The sequence below is a fragment of the Dromiciops gliroides genome, chromosome 1 (assembly GCF_019393635.1).
Source record: "Dromiciops gliroides isolate mDroGli1 chromosome 1, mDroGli1.pri, whole genome shotgun sequence".
NCBI lineage: Eukaryota > Metazoa > Chordata > Mammalia > Microbiotheria > Microbiotheriidae > Dromiciops > Dromiciops gliroides.
Genome location: NC_057861.1, coordinates 598253006 through 598274354, shown reverse-complemented (window position 1 = coordinate 598274354; position 21349 = coordinate 598253006). Strand labels below are relative to the sequence as shown.

The window sequence follows — 21349 nt, the reverse complement described above, 5'->3', positions numbered from 1 at the left end:
TATTTAGAAAGGAAAATGGTGATCACTAAAAGCCAGCATAGCTTCATCAAGGAAAAGGCATGCCAACCAACATCATCCCCTTTTTTTGTTTTCTTTTGGGTTTTTTAGGCAGTGTTCCTAGACTGGCAAATGAAGGAAATTCTATAAACATAATATGCTTGAATTTTAGCAGGCATTTTGTTAAGTCTCCCAGACTACTGTGAATAAGATATAGGGATATGAACTAAATGAAAGTAGAGATAGATGTTTTCAAAACTGAATAAATGGCTAGGCCAAAAAAAAAAGTAGGGGCAGCTAGGTGGCACAGTGTGTGATAGAGCACTGGCCCTGGGTCAGGAGTACCTGAGTTCAAATCGGCCTCAGACACTTAACACTTACTAGCTGTGTGACTCTGGGCAAGTCACTTAACCCCAATTGCCTCACTAAAAAAAAGTAGTCATTCATGGGTCAAAGTCCAACTGAGAAGGAAGAGTTCTAGTAGAGCCCCAAAGGGATCTGTTCTTAAGCCATGTTTATCAAATTGAACATGACACAAAGGAGGTGGGGGGCTAGGGAGGGAAGAGTTAGCTAATAATTTGCTGTTTAAAGATGCAAAAAGGAGCTCAATAAGCTATAAAAGTAGACCAAATCTCCTAAGATTTAATCAGGATTAATGTCAATCAGATATTAAGATTCAAAGAAAACAATCCCAAGCACAAGATGGCAATGATATACCTATAAAGCAGCTATTATTTTAAAGAAAGGGAAGGAAGAAAAGACAAAGAAAAGGCGAGACCTGGGATTTTTAAGAATGCTGAAAGGGATAGTTTCACAGAAAACTTAGAAGACTTATATGAACTGAAACAGATAGACATATATACCAGTAACACTGTGATAACAAACACATTTTAAAGCCTTAAGAACTTTGATTAACACAATGACCAATCACAATTCCAAACAACTAATGATGAAGAATGCTATCTATGTGTCCTGCCAATGAGGTAATGAACTTAGGATACAGTCTGACACATACTTTCTGGACATGGACAATGTGGGCATTTGTATGGAACATGCATATCTGTTACAGGGTATTGTTTTGTTTCTTAATGGGATGTTGGGTGAGAAAACAGATTTTTGAAATTGAAATAAATTAAATTTTAAAAATTAAAAACTGGGAGGTTCGGTAGACACAGGCGAGAATATAATGTAGCAGTCAAAAAAGCAAATTCAATCTTATGCCATATGGGGAGAAAAACAGTGTTCAGGATAAAAGGACATAACAATCGTGTTATATTTTGCCCTAAAATATCATAATTACTTCTTGGTGCTACATTATAGGAAGGATATTCCTAAATGCTGGAGGATGTACAGAGAAGCATGACTAGGATAATAAGGCAACTCAGAACCAAAAACATGTCATAAAAAGATCTGTTGAAGGAAGCAGAGATGCTGGTTTCTCTCCAGGCGGGGGGGGAAAAAACTTAAGAAAGGCATGATAACTTACTTTCAATGTATGATAGGCTGTCATGTAGAAGAGGGATTAGCCTTGTTTTGCTTGGCTCCATAAGAAAAAACTATGAGTAGGAGTTGCTGAAAAGTAAGCTTTGGCTAAATATAATGGGGAAACTTGCTATCAATTTGCAGTTGTCCAAACTTGGAATGAACTAATGGGTAAGAGAAAGTTTCCTATCAGTGGAGTCTTCAAGACTGGACTAGGAGCAGCTAGGTGGTGCAGTGGATAGAGCACCAGCCCTGGAAGCAGGAGGTCCTGAGTTCAAATTTAGCCTCAGACACTTAGTAGCTGTGTGAACCTGGGCAAGTCATTAATCCTGATTGCCTCAATGGACTAGATGATCTTGCTGGGAATGTTGTAAAGGGAATTTTTTGTTAGGCACAGGTTTAACTAAATGACCTCTGAAATCTTTTCCAACTACAAGATTCTATAATTAGAAATAAAAGCAAGGAAACAAACAACTAGTGATTAATTAAAAAAAAAAAGAAGACCATAAGTCGGTCACAAATATAGAATTTAGGAACCGGTGAAAAAGGAGCTTTTAAGATTAGTCTTTTCTCCCAGAAGGACCTGATTTCAATCATTAGAAACTCAGTAATTTACTTGGGATAAAAATATCAATAAACAGACACATAAGAGAAGTTCTCCACCTGAATAATGTCCCATGTTCTTTCCACCCTAGTTTTCATGGAAGTTATGGATGAAAAGCTACTTGTAAGTGGAAGAGAAGCTGCTTTAGGCTAGTGAACAGCTAATTCCATCCACTCTTCCTAGTGTAAGGCTAGTTTGGGGGCACAGAAGAGCTGTCACCTGAAGTCACCAAGGAAGAACAGAGGAAACCAAACATTCCCACAGACATTCCACCAATTTGAGATTTATTTGGAAGGGCCACACTTCCTTTAAGAAAAAATTAGCTGGAGTGTAAACATTAGTTACTCCCTAACCTCCTATAAACTTTCTTGATCAGATCACCAGCTAACTGATAGAGGAATCCTAGTAGATAGAATCCTAGTTTACAAAATAGTATAACACATGGTGCTGTGTAACAAAGTTATTTCCCCACGTCAGCAGTCCATTATTAACAAAATATTGAGGATCTTAATGTAATTAAAAAAAAAAAGTCCTGTATTTTTCATTTCATCAATCTATATGGTGGATTATTTCATTACTTATCTATTAACATTTCATGATACAGTGACACAATCATCATAATATTTTTAATTTTATAGCACCTTATTGTTTACAAAGCACTTTGACATTCATTACATTCATAAAATATATTTAAATGTACAAATTTTACCAAAATATTATGTGTATATTTCTACACTTAGTTACTGAATTAATTGGGGAAAAAAATGAATTAACTATTTGATGTAGGGTTTTTGGGGGGGGAGGGGGTAATTCTAGTGAGGACTAAGGAATGACAGCTAATAAATTGATTAGTAAGGTTAGAAGAGAGTAGCAAAAGGGGTAAGTCTTGAGCCAGAATCTCTGAAGTAGACCAGGTTATATTCAAAGCTAAAAAGGAAAGATAAAATGTTTGAAAATAAAACAAACAAAATTACTGAATCTACAAACAACAAATCCTTCTGTACACACTAAGGAAATGTGTCAACACTTCACAGATAGAAACTTGTTTTAACAAATAAAAGGGGGGGGGGCAGCTAGGCAGCGCAGTGGATAGAGCACCAGCCCTGGATTCAGGAGGACCTGAGTTCAAATCCGACCTCAGACACTTAACACTTACTAGCTGTGTGACCCTGGGCAAGTCACTTAACCCCCAATTGCCCCTCAAAAACAAAACAACAACAACCAAAAAAAACCAACAACAACAAAAAAAAAAAACACAAATACAAGGGGGCAGCTAGGTGGTGCAGTGGATAAAGCACCAGCCCTGAATTCAGGAGGACCTGAGTTCAAATCCAACCTCAGACACTTGACACTTACTAGCTGTGTGACCCTAGGCAAGTCACTTAACCCTCATTGCCCTGCAAAAACAAAAACAATACAAATACAAGACTATTCCTATGGCCAAGGCAATAACCATTAATTTGATGAGATACATATGTAATATGATCAAATTAATGAGTGTATATATTGTAATGATTGGAATGACGCCACCTGCTGGAGACTTACTGTAAGAAAGCTCCACCATGAGGAGAAGGCCTCTGAGGCCAAGGCCATGCAGCTTTTCTTTGGTGTCGGGAAGTGACGTTTGCTTGTGGGAGGAAGAGGGGGCAAGGCTGGCTCTCTCACACTCTTTTCTGGTTGAGAGTGGAGTGAGAAATGCACTCTCCCTTTAATAGATAATGAATCTAGGCCTTTCTCTCTCTTCACCAAATTCTTATTCTCCTTAATAAATGCTTAAAAGTCTAACTCTTGCTAAAGCTTATAATTTATTGGCGACCACTCATTAGATAATTTTAGACAGACTAGCTAGAATTTTAGCCCCTTACAAATATGTATATTATATATGTATTAATATTAATATGTGTAATATGTTTATTAATGGTTATGTACATGTATATATAAAACTGTAGTTATAATTATAGTATATGTATATGTACAGATAAAGTCAGGCAATTGATACATTCTATCCAACTCATCTTCCCCCCAAAAAAGATCCACTGTGTGAGAAAATAATTATTAATAATGTGTCTCTTAAGGACCAAAGATCACTTTCTCAGTCCTTCCTCCCTCCCCTCACCCCAGAAAGTCCAGTTCTCCTTGAAAAACTTCATCAAATCTCATCTGGGACAAACCCAGGGAAACAAAAGGAATGGAGACAGATTCTTTTATCCAAATGGGTGAAGGACTGATGGGATTAAATCACACCTAGATAATGGACTTTGCCTTGAGCAACTTGAATGTAGGGTCTTTTGCATTCTTTTCCCTGATGTCATCTCTAGAGTTCATTTTAATATTGACCACCTTCAAGTCATGTCAACCAATGGAGTTGAATGATGTTAAACAATTAGATTTGTTTGATATATGGTGACCCGCTTCTATCAAAGGAGGATAGAAACCCTTTAAAAAACTGCCACACAGGGTCTTCTGAGTCTGCTGGGGTTTCTGGGGCTTCTGGATCTCTCTCTTGGTTCTCTGAGACCACATACATGGTCTCTCTCAAGCTCTCTCTCTTGGGTCTCCTTGAGAGCACACGGGTCTCTTGGGGGCTTTTCTCCTGCTCTCACTAACTCTACCACATGGCCTGAGACTATGAGAAGTTAGGGATTCACATGATTAATCCTTTATTCATATAATATTGATAAATTAATATCTTTACCCCAAACTGGTGTCTATAGCAATTAATTCAAACATCCACAACTGTAATTGCATTCAGTTTCAGTTTTTTAAATGGAATGCTTTAACTATAGCATATCAGGGGGCAGCTAGGTGGCACAATGGATAAAACACTGGCCCTGGATTCAGGAGTACCTGAGTTCAAATCTGGCCTCAGACCCTTGACACTTACTAGCTGTGTGACCCTGGGCAAGTCACTCAACCCCAATTGCCTTACCAAACCCCCCCCCCAAAAAAAAACCTACTGTATATCAAATGGGTACAAATCTTCACCACTGGTGAGAATCCTATGTTCATAGATATAATTTAGCGGCATCCAAAGCAGTAGGGCCTATATCACTCTCACAGTAGGTATACCATAAGTATATGAAGGTCATTATCCCAATTGTTGACATCAGATATAAATATAGTTTTGTGCCTTCTCTTTTTAAAGGAGGAGAGATTGAGCAAATTCAATGTAATGGGAAATTAAAATATCAAGGAGTATACATTCCCAATATTGAAGTTTGGTGACCTGATGGAAAGTCACATCCCCCACACACACAAACATTCCCCAATGTTCATCACTACAAGAGATGGATGGACCACAGGGCTGAGTCAGTTTCAAAATTCTTGTATTCCTATATTTGCAAAGAACAAAGAATCAGCTACCACCAGGATAAAAGAACAAAACAGAGGGCTGTGTAGCTAATTGTTAGTGTGTATCACATGAAGCTTTCCTCCCCCTGCGGAGATCAGAAGAGGCTCATTGTCCTAAATACAACAGAGGTTCCATGTACATTCCACAAAGTCTATGACTATACCTGTACTGGCTTGAAAAAGTTCTTGTACAAAAGTGCTACTGACTGGAAAGAGGGTCCTTCAGGCACTACATCATCTTCTAATGGAGGCTAAAAAAGAAAAGACATGTTTTTAAACTGGAAGATCAATTCTTCACTAGAAGTTAACTTTTAGAATTCACAAATATTTTCTAAACTTCCACAAAAGGTTATATGTAAGAAATAGTATTAATAATAATAATAATAGCAGCCAACACTTACAGAGCACTTTGAGGTCTTCCAAGTGCTTTTAAAAAATCAACCCATTTGATACTAACAATCTAATTAATAGGTGCTATAATTATCCTCATTTTAGAGATGATAAAAATAAGACTGAGGGGTTGTGATTGGCTTGTTAAAGGTTTACATGGTTGGTATTTAAGGCACGATTTGAACTCAGGTGTTTCCCAGCTCCAGAAGTCCTAATGAAAGATATTTTTTTACTGTATTTGATCATTGATCACCTAAGTAAAAACAGCCAGTGAGATGGAAATCCACACACTGGTCTCTTCACCATCTCTCTCCTCAAATATATTGCTATCATTTGTAGATCCTTACCTTTGCTCAGTTTCCCCTACCTAGAATGCCATCCCCCTTTCCTTGTAGGCACCTACATCTTTCCTACCCTTCGAGGTGTAAGTCAAATGCTACTACCTCTTCCACAGAGGTTCCAAGGATCAATTCAGTTTACAATAGTCTCAAAGCATCTGAACTCCAGCACCATGGATCACCTCTCTCACTCACTCTGACAGTCAGTCAAAGGCATACTACTTCATATTTTCACTGATTTGTTTAATGATCTGATTCTTAAACATCTCTTTAGCAGCTAGGTGATGCAGTGGATAAAGCACTGGCCCTGAATTCCGAGGACCTGAATTCAAATCTGGCCTCAAAACACCTGACACTAACTCCAAAAAGCTCCAAATAATGCCATAAGACAATTCCTAAAGCAGTAGAACACACAAAAGAATGGGCTAAGATCATTTTACAGTCAAAGACAACTTAGAGTTCAACAGGAAGGGTCTGCTGTACCAGAGTGGAATGGAGCCCAACCCCGCAGTTGTGCCAATACATATCCAGCCCCCAGGCAGGCCCACGCCAGAGAAATTTACCCCCCAGGGCCTCCGAATCAGCTGCAGCACCAGCATCTTCTGGAACTAAGCTCACAGTCTGGTGAGAGGGATGAGTGGTTGGCCAAGGAGAGAATACAGAGGTCTCTGCTGGAGCTGAGGCAGAATTCAGTTGTTCTACCCCAGCGGGGAACCAGGAAGAAATCTTGAGTGGTGGCAGCCCAGGTCAGGGAGGAGTGCAGGCTCACTGGAACTATTAACCCAGTGAAACAAAAATTGTGTTTTTTAGGGTTATTTACAGACCAAAGCACAGACCAGGCAAGTGAAGAATCTGCCCCTCCTTAAATCTTACCACCTGGGACCCCCTGAAGCTTGGAACAAGCAGCCTGGAAGCAGTGCCCCACTTAAGGAGTTAAAAGTCAAGAAATAGGCAGGCAAGATGAGAAGACAAAGAAAAATGTGGACCACAGAAAGTTTCTTTAGTGACAAGGAAGATTGAGGTGCACCCTGAGAAGACGATATCAATGTCAAGGCTCCTACATCCAAACCTTCCAAGAAAAATATGAATTGATCTCAGGCCACAGAGATGCTCAAAAAGGACTTTGAAGATAAAGTAAGAAAGGTAGAGGAAAAAATGAGAGTGATGGAGGAAAGTCATAAGAAAAAAGTCAACAGGGGCAGCTAGGTGGTGCAGTAGATAGAGCACTGGCCCTGGATTCAGGAGGAGCTGAGTTCAAATCTGGACTCAGACACTTTACACACTTACTAGCTGTGTGACTCTGGGCAAGTCACTTAACCCCAATTGCCTTACCAAAAAGAAAAAAAAGTCAACAGATTGAAAAGCCAAAAGGAAAAGCTCTCTGAAGACAATAATTGCCTAAGAATTAGGATTAAACAAATGGAAGCTAGTGACTTTATGAGAAACCAAGACACAATAAAGCAAATCCAAATGAATTTTTTTTTTAATGGAGGGCAATGTGAAATATCTTCTGGGAAAACTGCTGACCTGGAAAATAGATCAAGGAGAGATAATTTGAAAATTATTGGACTACTGAAAACCATGATCAAGGAAAGAGCTTAGCACTCATCTTCCAGGAAATTGTCAGGGAAAATTGCCCTGATATCTAGAAACAAGATAAAATAGAATTTGAAAGAGTCCATTGATCACCTCCTAAAGAGTTCCCAAATGAAACTTCCAGGAATATTATAGTCAAATTCCACAGCTCCCAGGTCAAGGATAAAATACTGCAAGCAGCCAGAAGAAAGAATTCAAGTACTGTGGAGCCCCAGTCAGGATAGCACAAGATCTATCAACTTCTACATTAAAGGATCAGAGGGCATGGAATATGATATTCCAGAAGGCAAAGGAATTGGGATTACAACCAAGAATCACCTACCCAGCAAAACTGAGTATAATCTTTCAGGGGGAAAAATGGGACTTCAATGATTCCTAACGAAAAGACCTAAACAGAGTAGAAAATTTGACTTTCAAATGCAAGAACCTAAAGAAGCATAAAAAAGTAAACATGAAAAAGAAATCATGAGGGATGTTAAAAGGTTAAACTGTTTACATTCCTACATGGGAAGATGATAGGTCTAACTCAAAAGAATTTTCTCAGTATTAGAGCAGATGACAAGAATAAATTTAGACAGGGGGCACAGGTGGGAATTGATTATGAAGGGATGATATCTGTAAAACATTTATTTTTTGTTTATAGTTTTGGGAGGTTTTTTGTGAGGCAGTCAGGGTTGGGTGGCATGCTTGGTGTCATGGAGTTGGTGAGCGTCTTTTGTCTGAGGCCAGATTTGGGCTCAGGTCCTCCCAGATCCAAGGCAGGTGCTTTGTCCACCCTGTCACCTACCTGCCCCATGATGGCATCTTTAGGGTAAAACTGGGTGGGGAGAGGATTGCACTGAGAGAGGGAGAAGGGGAGAGGTAGAATGGGGTGAAATCTCACATGAAAGAAGCAGGAAAGGGCTTATGGAGTCAGGGGAAAGATGGGAGAGGAGTGAGGCGTAATTCTGCTTAAGAAGCTAAGGTATCAGGACTGACAAACCTGAGAAGTAAGGGAGATACCCATTAGGTGTGGCTGCTGCCTGATTGGTGCCAGGAGTCAGAGATAACTCCAGAAGTCAGGACCCCCACTCCTCATTCAAGCTTTCCCCACCCCCAAAGGGAACTTTCCATAGTCAGGTGGTCACCCCATCTGGCCCCCGCCACCATCTATCCTCTATAAAAGCTTTTGCCTTTTTTCTGTGGGAGGAGCAAGATGTCTCTAAGATATCTCCTCCCCTCAAGGGAAGTTTAGACTTCCCTCTTGGTTGCTTTCCTAAGCACCTAAATAAATGACTGTTTAATTCTAATTGGAATATGTGTGAGAAAGTGTAATTCTTCAAAGAGAAATACCTAAGGACCCCCACCACCTAGTTCCCCATGACAGTATTTTAAAAAACTAGACCTCCAATCAAAAGAACAGAGAGAGAAACAAATAAATTCTCTTACCTTCAAAGGAGGCCGGCCACTCTGTTTCACAAAATTGTTGAGATCTTCATGTACACGGTCCAAAAGCCATAGCAGAAACTCCTGGGCATCATGCTGGGAATTCCCTCGATACTGTAGTGCATTCTTTGAGACAATACTCTGCAAGTGTATAAATCATTCTAGATCAGTAAGGTTCTATTTTTAAAAATAAACTATCTTTTTCCTTATTCCCTCAAATTCAGGATGCTAGATTTCATCAAATGTTTATATATAGGCTCAACAAACAGGCTGGAAATAGAATGTTTTGTTTGTTTTCAAAATGTTGGGGCCCACCTTGCTTTTTAAAGTAAACTGAAGAGTTCAAAATTAATACAGGAAGTGAATGACAATGATAAATTCCCTACTAGACAATGAGGGGCTCACTAAATGCCTTCCCCCAATTATTTCTCTTTGTTGAAATCATGTTTGTCCCTCAAAGTCTAAGTCAAATATGACCTTCTTCAGGAAGGCTTTCCTACAACATGATGTGACAGCTTTCCTACTTCTGAATCACCAGAGTACCTTGGTTCACATCTCATAGTTTTTACATGTGGAAGAGGGAAGAAACATGTTTTTCTTGATTCTACAGAAAAAAAACTAGTTCATCAAAATGGGTAGAAACTGCCAAAATATTGACTTTCTCTCTGGCCTGCCTTGCAGTACAGGTTTCAGTGACTTTGTCTTCAGAAGAATCGCAGAATCTAAGGAGGGAAAAAAAGGCCAGCAGCCACCTAGTACAAAAGTACAAAAGGAATTCCCTCTATAACACACTGAACAGAAAGTAGTCTGGCCTCTGGTTGAAGACCTCCAAGGTGAGGGACCCCACTGCTTCTGAGGGCAACCCATTTCCACTTTTGAACTGCTCTAATTATTGGGAGGTTTTTCTGACATCAAGCCTAAGTTGTTCTCTTTACCATTCTACCCTTTGTTCCTGGTTATGCCCCCTGGATGGAGACACACACACACACACAAACACACACACACGGTAGCCCTTCAAATATTTGAAGATGCTATCAAGTCCTGATGAGTCTTCTCTTTTCCAAGTTAAATAAGTCCAATTCCTTCAGCCATTCCTCATATACCTTTACGGCCTCCACTTCTGGTTGCCCTCCTCTGGACACTGTCCAATTTAACAATATCCTTCTTAAATGGTGATCTTCAAAACTGAATGTAATATTCCAAATGAGGTCTGAGGGAAAGTACTAAGGGACTATCACCTCCCTATCCCTTTCATCTATGCCCAAAACAAATTAGTTTTTGAGACTGCCATATCATACTGCTAACTCATATTGAGCTTGCAAGTCCACTAAGACTCTTGGATCTTTTTCAATTCTTACTGCATCCAAGTAGACTTTATGTTTCCTATGCATACAGGAGCAGCACCTTTGCATGTAGTAGGAATTCAATAAATATTCTTTTAATTAAATTAAATTGAATACAGACATTGAGAGAGTACCAAATAAAGCACAGCATTCTACCAGCCAATCCAATAACAGCACAGGAGAAAATCATAGTTTTCAAATTAATGCTTTAGTGACTTAGAGAAAATACAAAGTAGAATATGCCTAGAATAATCAAGTTTGGCATAAATCCATGGCTAATGCATTTTTAGATTCCCTGAAGAGAAGATAAAGCATTTGCCAAGAGGGGAGCAAAAAGAGCAATAAGAAAAACCTTGAAACTAAAGGAAGTCCTAGTGTTTGCTGAGCACCTTCACCCAGAGATACAGAGACAATTGAAAAAGACGAGTTGTTGTTTTTAGCCATGTCCAACAATTCATGACCCCATTTGGGTTTTTCTTGGCAAAGATACTGGAGTGGTTTGCCATTTCCTTCTCCAGATCACTGTACAGATGAGGAAACTCAAGCAAACAGGGTTAAGTGACTTGCCCAGGATCACACAGCTACTATGTATCTGATGCCATATTTGAACTGAGAAAGATGAGTCTTCCTGACTTCAGGCCCAGCACTCTATCCACTGTGCCAGCTAAAATCCAATAGAATTAGAGAATGTTTTTTTTTTTGGGGGGGGGGGTAGAGGGTTACTTTTTTCTTTTTATTGATATTTTCTGTTTTCATGCCAACTTCATTTTCAAATATTTTTCTTCCTTTTAACATACCAAGACAGTCATAACCTATATTAAAGAATGGAAAGGAAAATAAAAGAGAAAAGCAGTTCAGCAAAGCTACCCAACATAATAAGTCTAACAGTATATGAAAAAAATATGCAGCTATAGTCCTCCACCTCTGCAAAGATGGGAAGGAGCATTTTGTCAACTCTTCTTCAGGGTCAACATTCAGCATTCAATTTTGTGGGGGGATTGTGTGTGTGTGTATATGTGTGTGTGTGTGTGTGTGTGTATAATACTTTTCCTAGTTCTGGTTACTTCATTTTCCCCTTCAGTTCATACAAGGCTTCCTAATCTCTAAATTCTCACGTCTTTTATTTTAAATACTAGGGAGAAAATATTTCTCTCTCTTTTTTTTTTTTGTTTTTACGGGGCAATGGGGTTAAGTGACTTGCCCAGGGTCACACAGCTAGTAAGTGTCAAGTGTCTGAGGCCGGATTTGAACTCAGGTACTCCTGACTCCAGGGCCGGTGCTTATCCATGCCGCACCTAGGCTGCCCCAAAATATTTCTCTTAATCTTCCTCTTATCTATCCTCACTCAACTAAAGAGTATACTCTAAACACTAAAACACTTGAAGCAGTTGATAGCTACCAGCTCTCTATCTTCCTCTCTTACACCTCTCTATAAAAGGATAATGTTTGAATTGGGTGAGAATGAGAACTAAGTACCTACTTGGGAATGATTATATATAGGCCATACCTGGCCTGCCCTGACTGACATATACTGCTGACTCAGCAGGGGACCACTCTCAGCCATGCAACTTGAAGGACCTCCCTTTTGGGGGAGGGAGAAAAAAGTAGAAAAAGAGAATGCTGAGGCTGGGAGCTCTCTCTTTACTGTTGGTGAGCTTCCGAGCAGACTGGAGAGGGGCTGCACAGCTGACTCCCATGGAAACTATGGACCCCAGATGGTGAGTTAATAGAAATGATGCAGCTTTTTGAATTAGCTGAGCGGGAAGCAAGTTTGGGGATTGAGTCAGTCTTTGCTAGAGCCAGGGAGCTTATCCATTTTTCTCTTTCCTATTCCCTTGTCCCTGGCTTTATTAACTTCACCTTTGTTATATATTTTATTCCCATTAATAAACCTGATTTGTTTGTGGGTAAAATCGAGGCTGTTAATCTCTTTCTTATTAGCCTGGGAGAAATAACTAAAAAGGGCAGTGTGGAAGAGAGGAAACTTTGGACCTAGAGGTCCCTCATTATTTTCTGAACCCCTATATTATGGCGAGCCACCCCATTAACTCTTCCATAATAAATTTGGCCCTTACAATAATAATATTCACTCTGCTTATCAAACAGGACTGTCATAATAACCAAACAAGATAATCCATTGGAAAATCATAATTAACATTTGTACTAAGTTTTAAAGGCCTGCCAATGCACTTTCTTCATAACTACCCTGGGGAGGGAAAAGGGAGGGCAAGATACACACACAGATACAGATATATTTACATATCAATTCCAGGTCTGCATACACATACACACATACACACACACACACATACACATACACACATACCACACACACAAATGAGACCCTGAGTATAGCACTTTACTATCAGTGTCCTGAGTATGTTGTGGATAGTATAGAGATACTTAACCTGGGATCTTCATCCCCAAAGGATCCACTGATAGATATCAAGCACTGAGGGAAATTCCCTCTACCAACAAAGGTGGGGGAGTGGGGTGTCATTGCTCAGGATCTATTCAGCAGTATCCTGACTCTTAATATGTATCATCATTATTTTTAAATTACCAAATTCCTTTACTTCTGTTATCAGAGAAAAATGTGTCTACATGATACTTTCCTAGGTGCTCTCAATTCATTTCAGCAAATATTTCAACGACTACTATAATCACTCTCACACACACACACACACACACACACACACACACACACACACACAGAGTTGCAGCCCTGTGGGAGTTATGGTACCCTCAGACATCTTTGATCTCTCCCTCAATGGTCCCTTCCAAATCTAGTTTTAGTCCTATGCATTTTTTTTTTTAGTGAGGCAATTGGGGTTAAGTGACTTGCTAGTAAGTTTAAGTGTCTGAGGCCGATTTGAACTCTGGTACTCCTGACTCCAGGGCGGGTGCTCTATCCACGGCACCACCTAGCTGCCCCTAGTCCTATGCATTTTAACCTTTCCTGTAGCATTTGACCCTTTGCAGCACACCGAATTTCCTTCCTCGATTTTCCCCTTTTCCCTTGACTTCTTCTTTTTTTTTTTAGTGAAGCAATTGGGGTTAAGTGACTTGCCCAGGGTCACACAGCTAGTAAGTGTTAAGTGTCTGAGGCCAGATTTGAACTCAGGTACTCCTGATTCCAGGGCCAGTGCTCTATCCACTGCACCATCTAGCTGCCCCCTTCCCTTGGACTTCTATATCACTGCTCTAAACCTGGCCCTACTTCCAAATTGCTTTTTCTTTCACTGTTTATTATCCGCTCTCCCCTAAGAGTGAGTGATCCCAAGGCCTATCAACAGGCCTCTACTATCCTCATACTCTCTACCTTGGTAATCTCCTTCCTTCCATAAACTCAAGACTCACTTTTATGCAGATGAATGGAAAATCTATATATCCAACCCCAATCCCAACTTTCAACTGCCTAGTCTACCTAGATATTTACTGTCTACCTCAAAATTAACATCCTCTAAAACCCAACAAAATTCAGCCCTTTTACCAACTTCCCTATTTCTTTTGGGGTTTTTTTGTTTGTTTTTTGTTTTGTTTTTGCAGGGCAATGGGGATTAAGTGACTTGCCCAGGGTCACACAGCTAGTAAGTATCAAGTATCTTAAACCAGATTTGAACTCAGGTACTCCTGAATCCAGGGCAAGTGCTTTATCCACTGCGCCATCTAGCTGCCCCCTTCCCTACTTCTTTTGAAGCCACCATCTTCCCAGTCACCCAGTCTCAAAATCTCAGGCATCTCTGATTCTAAACTTCCTCATACCCCACATCTAATCTGTTGCCAAATTCTGTAGATTCCATTTACCCAGTCTCTCTTGTATCTGTCCCCTCTTCTCTACTCACATTAGCACCACTTCAGTATCTTCATCACCTCTTGCCTCCACGACTGGAGGAGTCTCCTAATTGGTCTCCTTACTTCCAATCTCTCTCCTCTCTAATGCAACCTTCATATAGCTGACAAAATGATCTTGATAATGGAAGAGTCGGCCCACATCACTGCCCTACTCAAAAACATTCAAAGGATCTCTATTGCCTATAGGGTAAACTGTAAACTCATTAGCATGGCATTCTGGGCCCAAACAACCTGGCTTCCAGCTGCTTTTCCACTCTGAGTTCACATTATGCCCCTTCAGACACTCTACACATTCCATATTGTTTCCCAAGCTTGACATGCCATTTTTTACCACCACACCTTCGTACAACCCACCTTCCATCCCTAGAATGCATTCCCTCTTCATCTTTGTCCCTATCGTGCCCTACCTTGTATTATACTTATTTGGTACATATCCCCACCAACCCACCTCAGTAGATAGCAAGCTCCTTGAAGGCAGGAATTCTATTTTTCATCTTTGTAACTCTAGCCCCTAACACACTACCTTAAACACAGTGTTTAATAAATGGTACTTGAACTGAATTTGCTGAATTTCTCTTCATCTTCATTTTATTTCCTCCTAGGCTTACACCCCTACACCAACAAACAAGCATGAGTCTTAATAGTGTGTGGGGGCTGGGGAGAGTAGAGAACAACTATATTTTGTCCCTAAAGCCCCATCTATACTATATCCTATTTATTTATTTATTTAAACTAATATTTTTCCCCAATTTATGGAAAAAAAAAATTTTAACAATCATTTTTTTTGTTTTGTTTTGTTTTGTTTTTTTAGTGAGGCAATTGGGGTTAAGTGACTTGCCAAGGGTCACACAGCTAGTAAGTGTTAAGTGTCTGAGGCTGGATTTGAACTCAGGTACTCCTGACTCCTGGGCTGGTGCTCTATCCACTGCGCCACCTAGCTACCCCATAACATTCATTTTTTTTTTTTAATTTTGAGTTCCAAATTCTCTCCTTCCTTCCCCTTCCTCCCTCTGAGGAGGTAAACAATTTGATATTTTATTTCTTTTAACTATCAATCTTTTCAGTATACTGATCTAAATAAAGATGCCTCTACTTCCTTACTCCCCAGCTATTCTATTTTTTCCAGTTTTCTATTATCTATTCATTCAGTTCTAATCTATTTCCTGACATCCAGTCTTGTATGTACAACTGCCTTTTGGGCATCTCAGATTGAATGTCTCAAACATCTTAAACTCAATATGTCCAAAACTGAATTTATTATCTTTTCCCCAAAATCCTACCTTCTTCCTAACTTTCCTATGATACTACCATCCTCCCAGTCTCCCAGACTTGAAACCCGGGTGTCACACTAACCCTCTTACACTCTCACCCAGCCCTTCCCTCCTGATAATGCTGCTACTCATACGCTTTCATCACCTAATTCCTATTTAATTGCAATAGCCTCCTGGTTGGTCTACCTGCCTCAAATCTCTCTCTACTTTCCATTAATTCTAGTGGCTTCTTAGCTTGTCCTTCACAATTATAGTCACATCCATACCAGACAAGTGTCTATCCTCTACTCAGTGGTCAAACTGAACTTCCTCAAGCTCAGGTCTGACCAGGTCACCCTTCTATACAATAAACTCCATTATCACCTGGTCCCTTCCTACCACCTTTCCAGTCTTCTTACATCTTACTCCCCTCCATGTATCACAAACACTAATAATTAGAAAAGAGAAGATTAAAGAAAATTTGAAATTCTAACACACCTATAATACTGACAAATTTGACAAAAAGGGAATGACAAAGGTTGTGAGGGGCTGCTGGGAAACAGGTAAACTTAGTGGACCTGTGAATTGGTTCAACCACTATGGAAAACAATTAAGAACTATATCCAAAAAAAAATCATTAAAACATGCATATTCTTTGACCCAACAATACCACTTGTAGGGGCCAAATTTTAACTGGGGAGTGTTAGCCCAGTGGCTTGCCACAATATTGGGGCAAGGAAGGAGACCAACAGCCTCCCTCAAAAACAGAACAGGGTTTATTAACAAGAATGAACTGAAAAACACAAGCAAGATCAGTAGAATTAAGGGAAAGGAAGAAACATGGGGAAGGGAAATAATACAACCTGAGTAACACCACTGCGCCTAGGGATCAGCTGAGAACACACAGCTGAATCCTGTCGCTTTCCAGCTTCAAGCTAGAATGGCGAAACTCCCCCCTTCTCCTTCCCAGCAGACCCCAGGCTGACCACACACAGCCCCAAGCCAACTGGCTGGCAGCCCTGACTGAAAGTCACATGACTGCCCTCATTGGGCTTCCAGTCATTATAATTTTGCCAGGCCCATGGTGACTTTTGCCTGAGCCCCAGGCCAGTGCGTATGCTGGGATTTTTAAAATTTTAGCCAAAAGATGGGGTCATAAAAACCTCAAATAACAATTAATTCTTTACACACTAGTAAGCTTATAGTCCCAAGGAAATGAAAAGGGTAGGGCGGCGGGGGGCAGGAATTCATATATACAAAAATATTTATAGTAGAGATTTTTGTAGTAGCAAAGAACCCAAGGAGGTACCCATTAATTGGGGAATTGTTGAGCAACAAATATGGTCTATGATGCAGTGGATAAAGTACCCGCCCTGGATTCAGAAGGACCTGAGTTCAAGTCTGGCCTCAGACACTTGACATTTACAAGCTGTGTGACCCTGGGCAAGTCATTTAACCCTCACTGTTCCACCAAAAAAAAAGTTCTATGAAAGTAATGGAATACTGTTGTGCCATAAAAAATGATGTAATGGATAGCTTCAGTGAAACCTGGAAAACTTGTATGAACTGATACAGAGTGAAGTAAGCAGAACAAGAACAATTTATACAATAAGAAAAACACTGCAAAAACTTACAACTTTGAAAGCCTTAAGTACTTTGATTAATGTAATGATCAGTCATAACTCCAGAGGAGTGACGATGAGACGTGTCACCTCCTAAAAGAAATGTATTAGACCCAAGGTGCAGAATGAGATGGATTTTTTTGATGAGGCCAATAGAGGAATTTGTTTTGATTGATTATGTACATATTTGTTATGAGTTTTGGTTGAGTTTTTTTTTTTTAGTGGTGGGGGAAGAAATTTGATTTTTGTAAATTAAAAACTAATAAAGAGGGGCAGCTAGATAGCACAGTGGTAAAGCACCGGCCCTGGATTCAGGAGTACCTGAGTTCAAATCCGGCCTCAGACACTTGACACTTACTAGCTGTGTGACCCTGGGCAAGTCACTTAACCCTCATTGCCCTGCAAAAAAACAAAAAAAACAAAAAAAAAAACTAATAAAGCAATTTATCATCTGTTAGGGGTGTCTAGATGTTGATATTTATTTTTAAATGTAACTAGTTCTAAACATATGCTTAATTGTTTGGGGGTTAGTTTTTGGTGTTGCTTTTACTTGCCTGGCCTCCTATAAGACTCAGCTCAAATCCTTCTTAAGTAAGAGACTTTTCCTGGTCGTCTCCCACCTCACCTCCTACCTCCTGGTGCCTTCTCCACTGAGATTATCTTCCATCTACTCTGTGCATATAATTTATGTATCTAATATCGTATCATTCCACCCCTACCTCATTAGAATGTGAGGTTTTTTGATGGCAGAGACAGTTTTTGCCTTCCCTCATATCCCCAGAACTTAGAATAGTGCCTGTCAAAGAGTAAACACTTAATAAATGCTTAATAAAAGACTGTTGCTTAAAGTCAATTGCATTATAGATTACTCAAGTACATAAAAAGCTGCTGCTTATTTTCCTGAAAATTGCATTTTTCCCTAGAATATAGATCCCAAAATATTCCAATTAATTGCAGGTTCAGGGTAATCTGACTAAGATTTTACTACTGAGGGATGGGAGGGAGTTCAAGATCATATTCCAGCATTATGACAAAGGATCAAGTTGCAGAGTATGAGACAATTCTGAGCTGCTTGGCTCTCCTGGGATGATAAAGAAAACAAAGAGGGCTAAGAGATGATGAAAAGTAGTGAGCAGACACAAAGATCTTTCCTAGGAGACACGTCCATCATCGAATTGATATAAAAGTTGTTTTATTTCAGAGGTGGGGTTGCATTGCTCTCTTTATAAATACTTTCCCTATTCATAAATGTCATTTAAAAATTTTAAACTGGTCTAAGCAGCTCTGCTACCCAGAGATGAAAGTCAGGCCAGAGCAGTCTTACCACTGTGCTATATAAATACAATAACTGTTCTAAAGCCAAGCTGAGGTCAGCTCAGGTCACCCATCTACATTGACTTCTGGCTTAAAAGGGTCCTGTCCTCCTTTATCTATATGAACTGTTTACTTCATTGAGAAAGCAGTTAGAATAAACCATATCTCTTCTTAATGCCTTCTTCAATCTTAGACTTCACCTTTAAATTAAGATTAAATTATAACGGCAAAATAAAACTAAAATTTTGGCTTACAGTCAACACACTTATAAAGCAAATGTCACTATCAACCCCCAGGACAACTAAAAAAGAGAGAACAAGATAAAGGAAATAGAAACTAGATTTCCATAAATTTGTCCCCCTTAGAGAAGGGAGTTGCTCTCATTTCTAACTCTTTCCCAATTCTGGTAATATTGATTTGTGCTGAGAATTTTTTAATGTACAGTATTTGGATCAAAACCCATTTTTACAAAAGGTTTCCAGTTATTTGAGCATCAACTTAGGTTTAAATCAATATGCAGCTATTTCTACAGAGAGAAACAATGTGCACATATATAATTGAGAATAGACAAACAATGAGAAGAAAAAGAGAGTTAACCCTACACTCATTTCATAAGAAGCTGATGGTACAGCGAATAGAGCACTATACAGAATTGGGAAGATGGCCTGGGCAAATCACTTAACCTTAGTTTCTGAATCCATACAATTAGCAGAATAATAACACCTATTTTCAAAGGTTGTATAAGGATCAAATGAGATAAAGCTCTCTGGGTGTTAATTATTAATCATTATTCAGGATGCATTTGGGTTTTTTATATTATTCTGCCATGGACCTAGAATTCTCACAATAAATATAGCTGACTGATCATTCTTTGTTAAGGACCCCAATATCACCCTTTCTTGAGCCCCTCAACACCATGTGTCTTTGACTGAGCATATCAGTCATTTCGATTTAGGTCATAAACTGCACCAAAGCCAGATCACCAAACCAATCCCTGTCCCCAAGTCCCGTTATAAGCATTCAAACCCCTAAGAGTTCCCCTCAGAACACTTAGCACACACAGTTCTACCCAGAGTACCCCTCCCCTAGCACTGTCATCCTCCGATATCTCCCAGCCCATGCCCATCTCAACCTGATCTTCTCTAGATTCTGCAGTGGTTGCCACTGAAGTAATACAAGATAGAAAGGATTTCAAGCTGAAAGGAACTTTATAGATCATCTAATCTAATTCCCTCTCATTTTACAGATAAGGAAAACTGAAGCCTTCAAAGGGGAAGTGATAGTCCCAAGGTCACACAGGTAGCAATAACAGAAGCAGAGCAAACCCAGGTCATCAACTATAAATCTGGAGTTACTTGAAAGCAGGGACTGTTTTTCTCTTTCCTTGTATACCCAGCACTCAGCACAGTGCCTGATGGCCCATAGTAGGCGCTTAATTAGTACTTGACTTGAAACAATTGCTGAGTTGAAAAATCGACAGTATTCCTCCTTACCCTTATGTAAAAACTCAAGATTTTACAAAGTATTTTCCTTATGACGGTGTTTTGGGCAGTGAAAACATTATTATTCCCATCTTACATATGAGGCAAAAGACTCAGAAAAGTTAAATAACTTGCCCAATGGCACATCGATAGTAAATAGCAAAAGCAGGCTTTGAATTCAAGTCCTCTGAAGACATAGAATGCTGTTCTCCTACACATTTCAAGTCTGTTATAACATTGCACTCATCACTTCATAAAGGAAATGAGTTCTTTATGAGCCATTTTAATCACAATTTTTAGAATCATCAATGGGCTCCCTTATTACCTGACAAAGTCCATATTACTTAACCTGGCCCTCAGACAGTGTCACCGCCCCTTATTCTTCTATGTGAACCTTGTGCTCCACTTGGATTAACAAACCTAGTTAACTGTCTTCCTAATATGCCTCCCACTTCCCCACTTCTTAATGACATTGTTCTTTGTCTGTAATACCTTTCCCACCAATACCCACGGCAAATTCTACACATCCTTAAAGACCCAGTTTAGGGGGCAGTTGGGTGGTGCAGTGGATAGAGCACTGGCCCTGCAGTCAGGAGGACATGAGTTCAAATCGGACCTCAGACACTTGACACTTACCAGCCGTGTGACCTTGGGCAAGTCACTTAACCCTCATTACCCAACCAAAAAAAAAAAAAAAGGACCCAGTTTAAATGTCACCTCCCTCCAGGACCCTTGCCAGGATCTTGTCAGCCTCACGTACACAAGTCTTATTACACAAACACATACACATACATATACATATACACCTACACCTATACCCACACCACACCGCGCCCCCCCACACACACACACACCTCCCCCCAGTAGATGACCAGATCTTTGGAAGCAAAGACTTTTATGTAGACAATGCACAGTTAAATGCAAAGTAATTTCAAGAGAAGGAAAGTGCTAATAATGATCAGGTAAGGCCTCTTGTAGGAGGTGACCAGCTGAGCAGTGCTTTAAAGAAAGTTTGTATATGAGTGTAAGACACATTTGTTGACTTAAGTACCACAGTTTCAGGGTTGGAAGTGAACTTAGTTGAGGGTGCTGTGGGTGGGATTAATGTAGCAGGTTAGAAATGAGCCAAATGTACTACTGAATTATCCATCTCATCTCCTGCCTCCATGCCTTTTCAAAGGCTATCCCAGATATCTAGAATACCCTCTTCCTCACATCTGCCTCCTAAAATCTCTAGCTTCCTAGGTGTCACCAATTCACACAGGCCTTTCCTGGTCCTTCCCCAGTTGCTAGTGCTTTCC

At 39.8% G+C, this 21349-nt stretch overlaps 1 protein-coding gene across 1 annotated transcript in view; it reads right to left on the bottom strand.

The window, feature by feature from the left end:
• The window catches only part of USP31 (ubiquitin specific peptidase 31), a 136108-nt gene that overhangs the window by 76242 nt on the left and 38517 nt on the right, over nt 1-21349 (bottom strand). Inside the window, 3 exon segments of the mRNA XM_043972172.1 lie at nt 5604-5649; nt 5652-5685; nt 9187-9324. Of these exon segments, the coding sequence (XP_043828107.1) occupies nt 5604-5649; nt 5652-5685; nt 9187-9324 (218 nt within the window).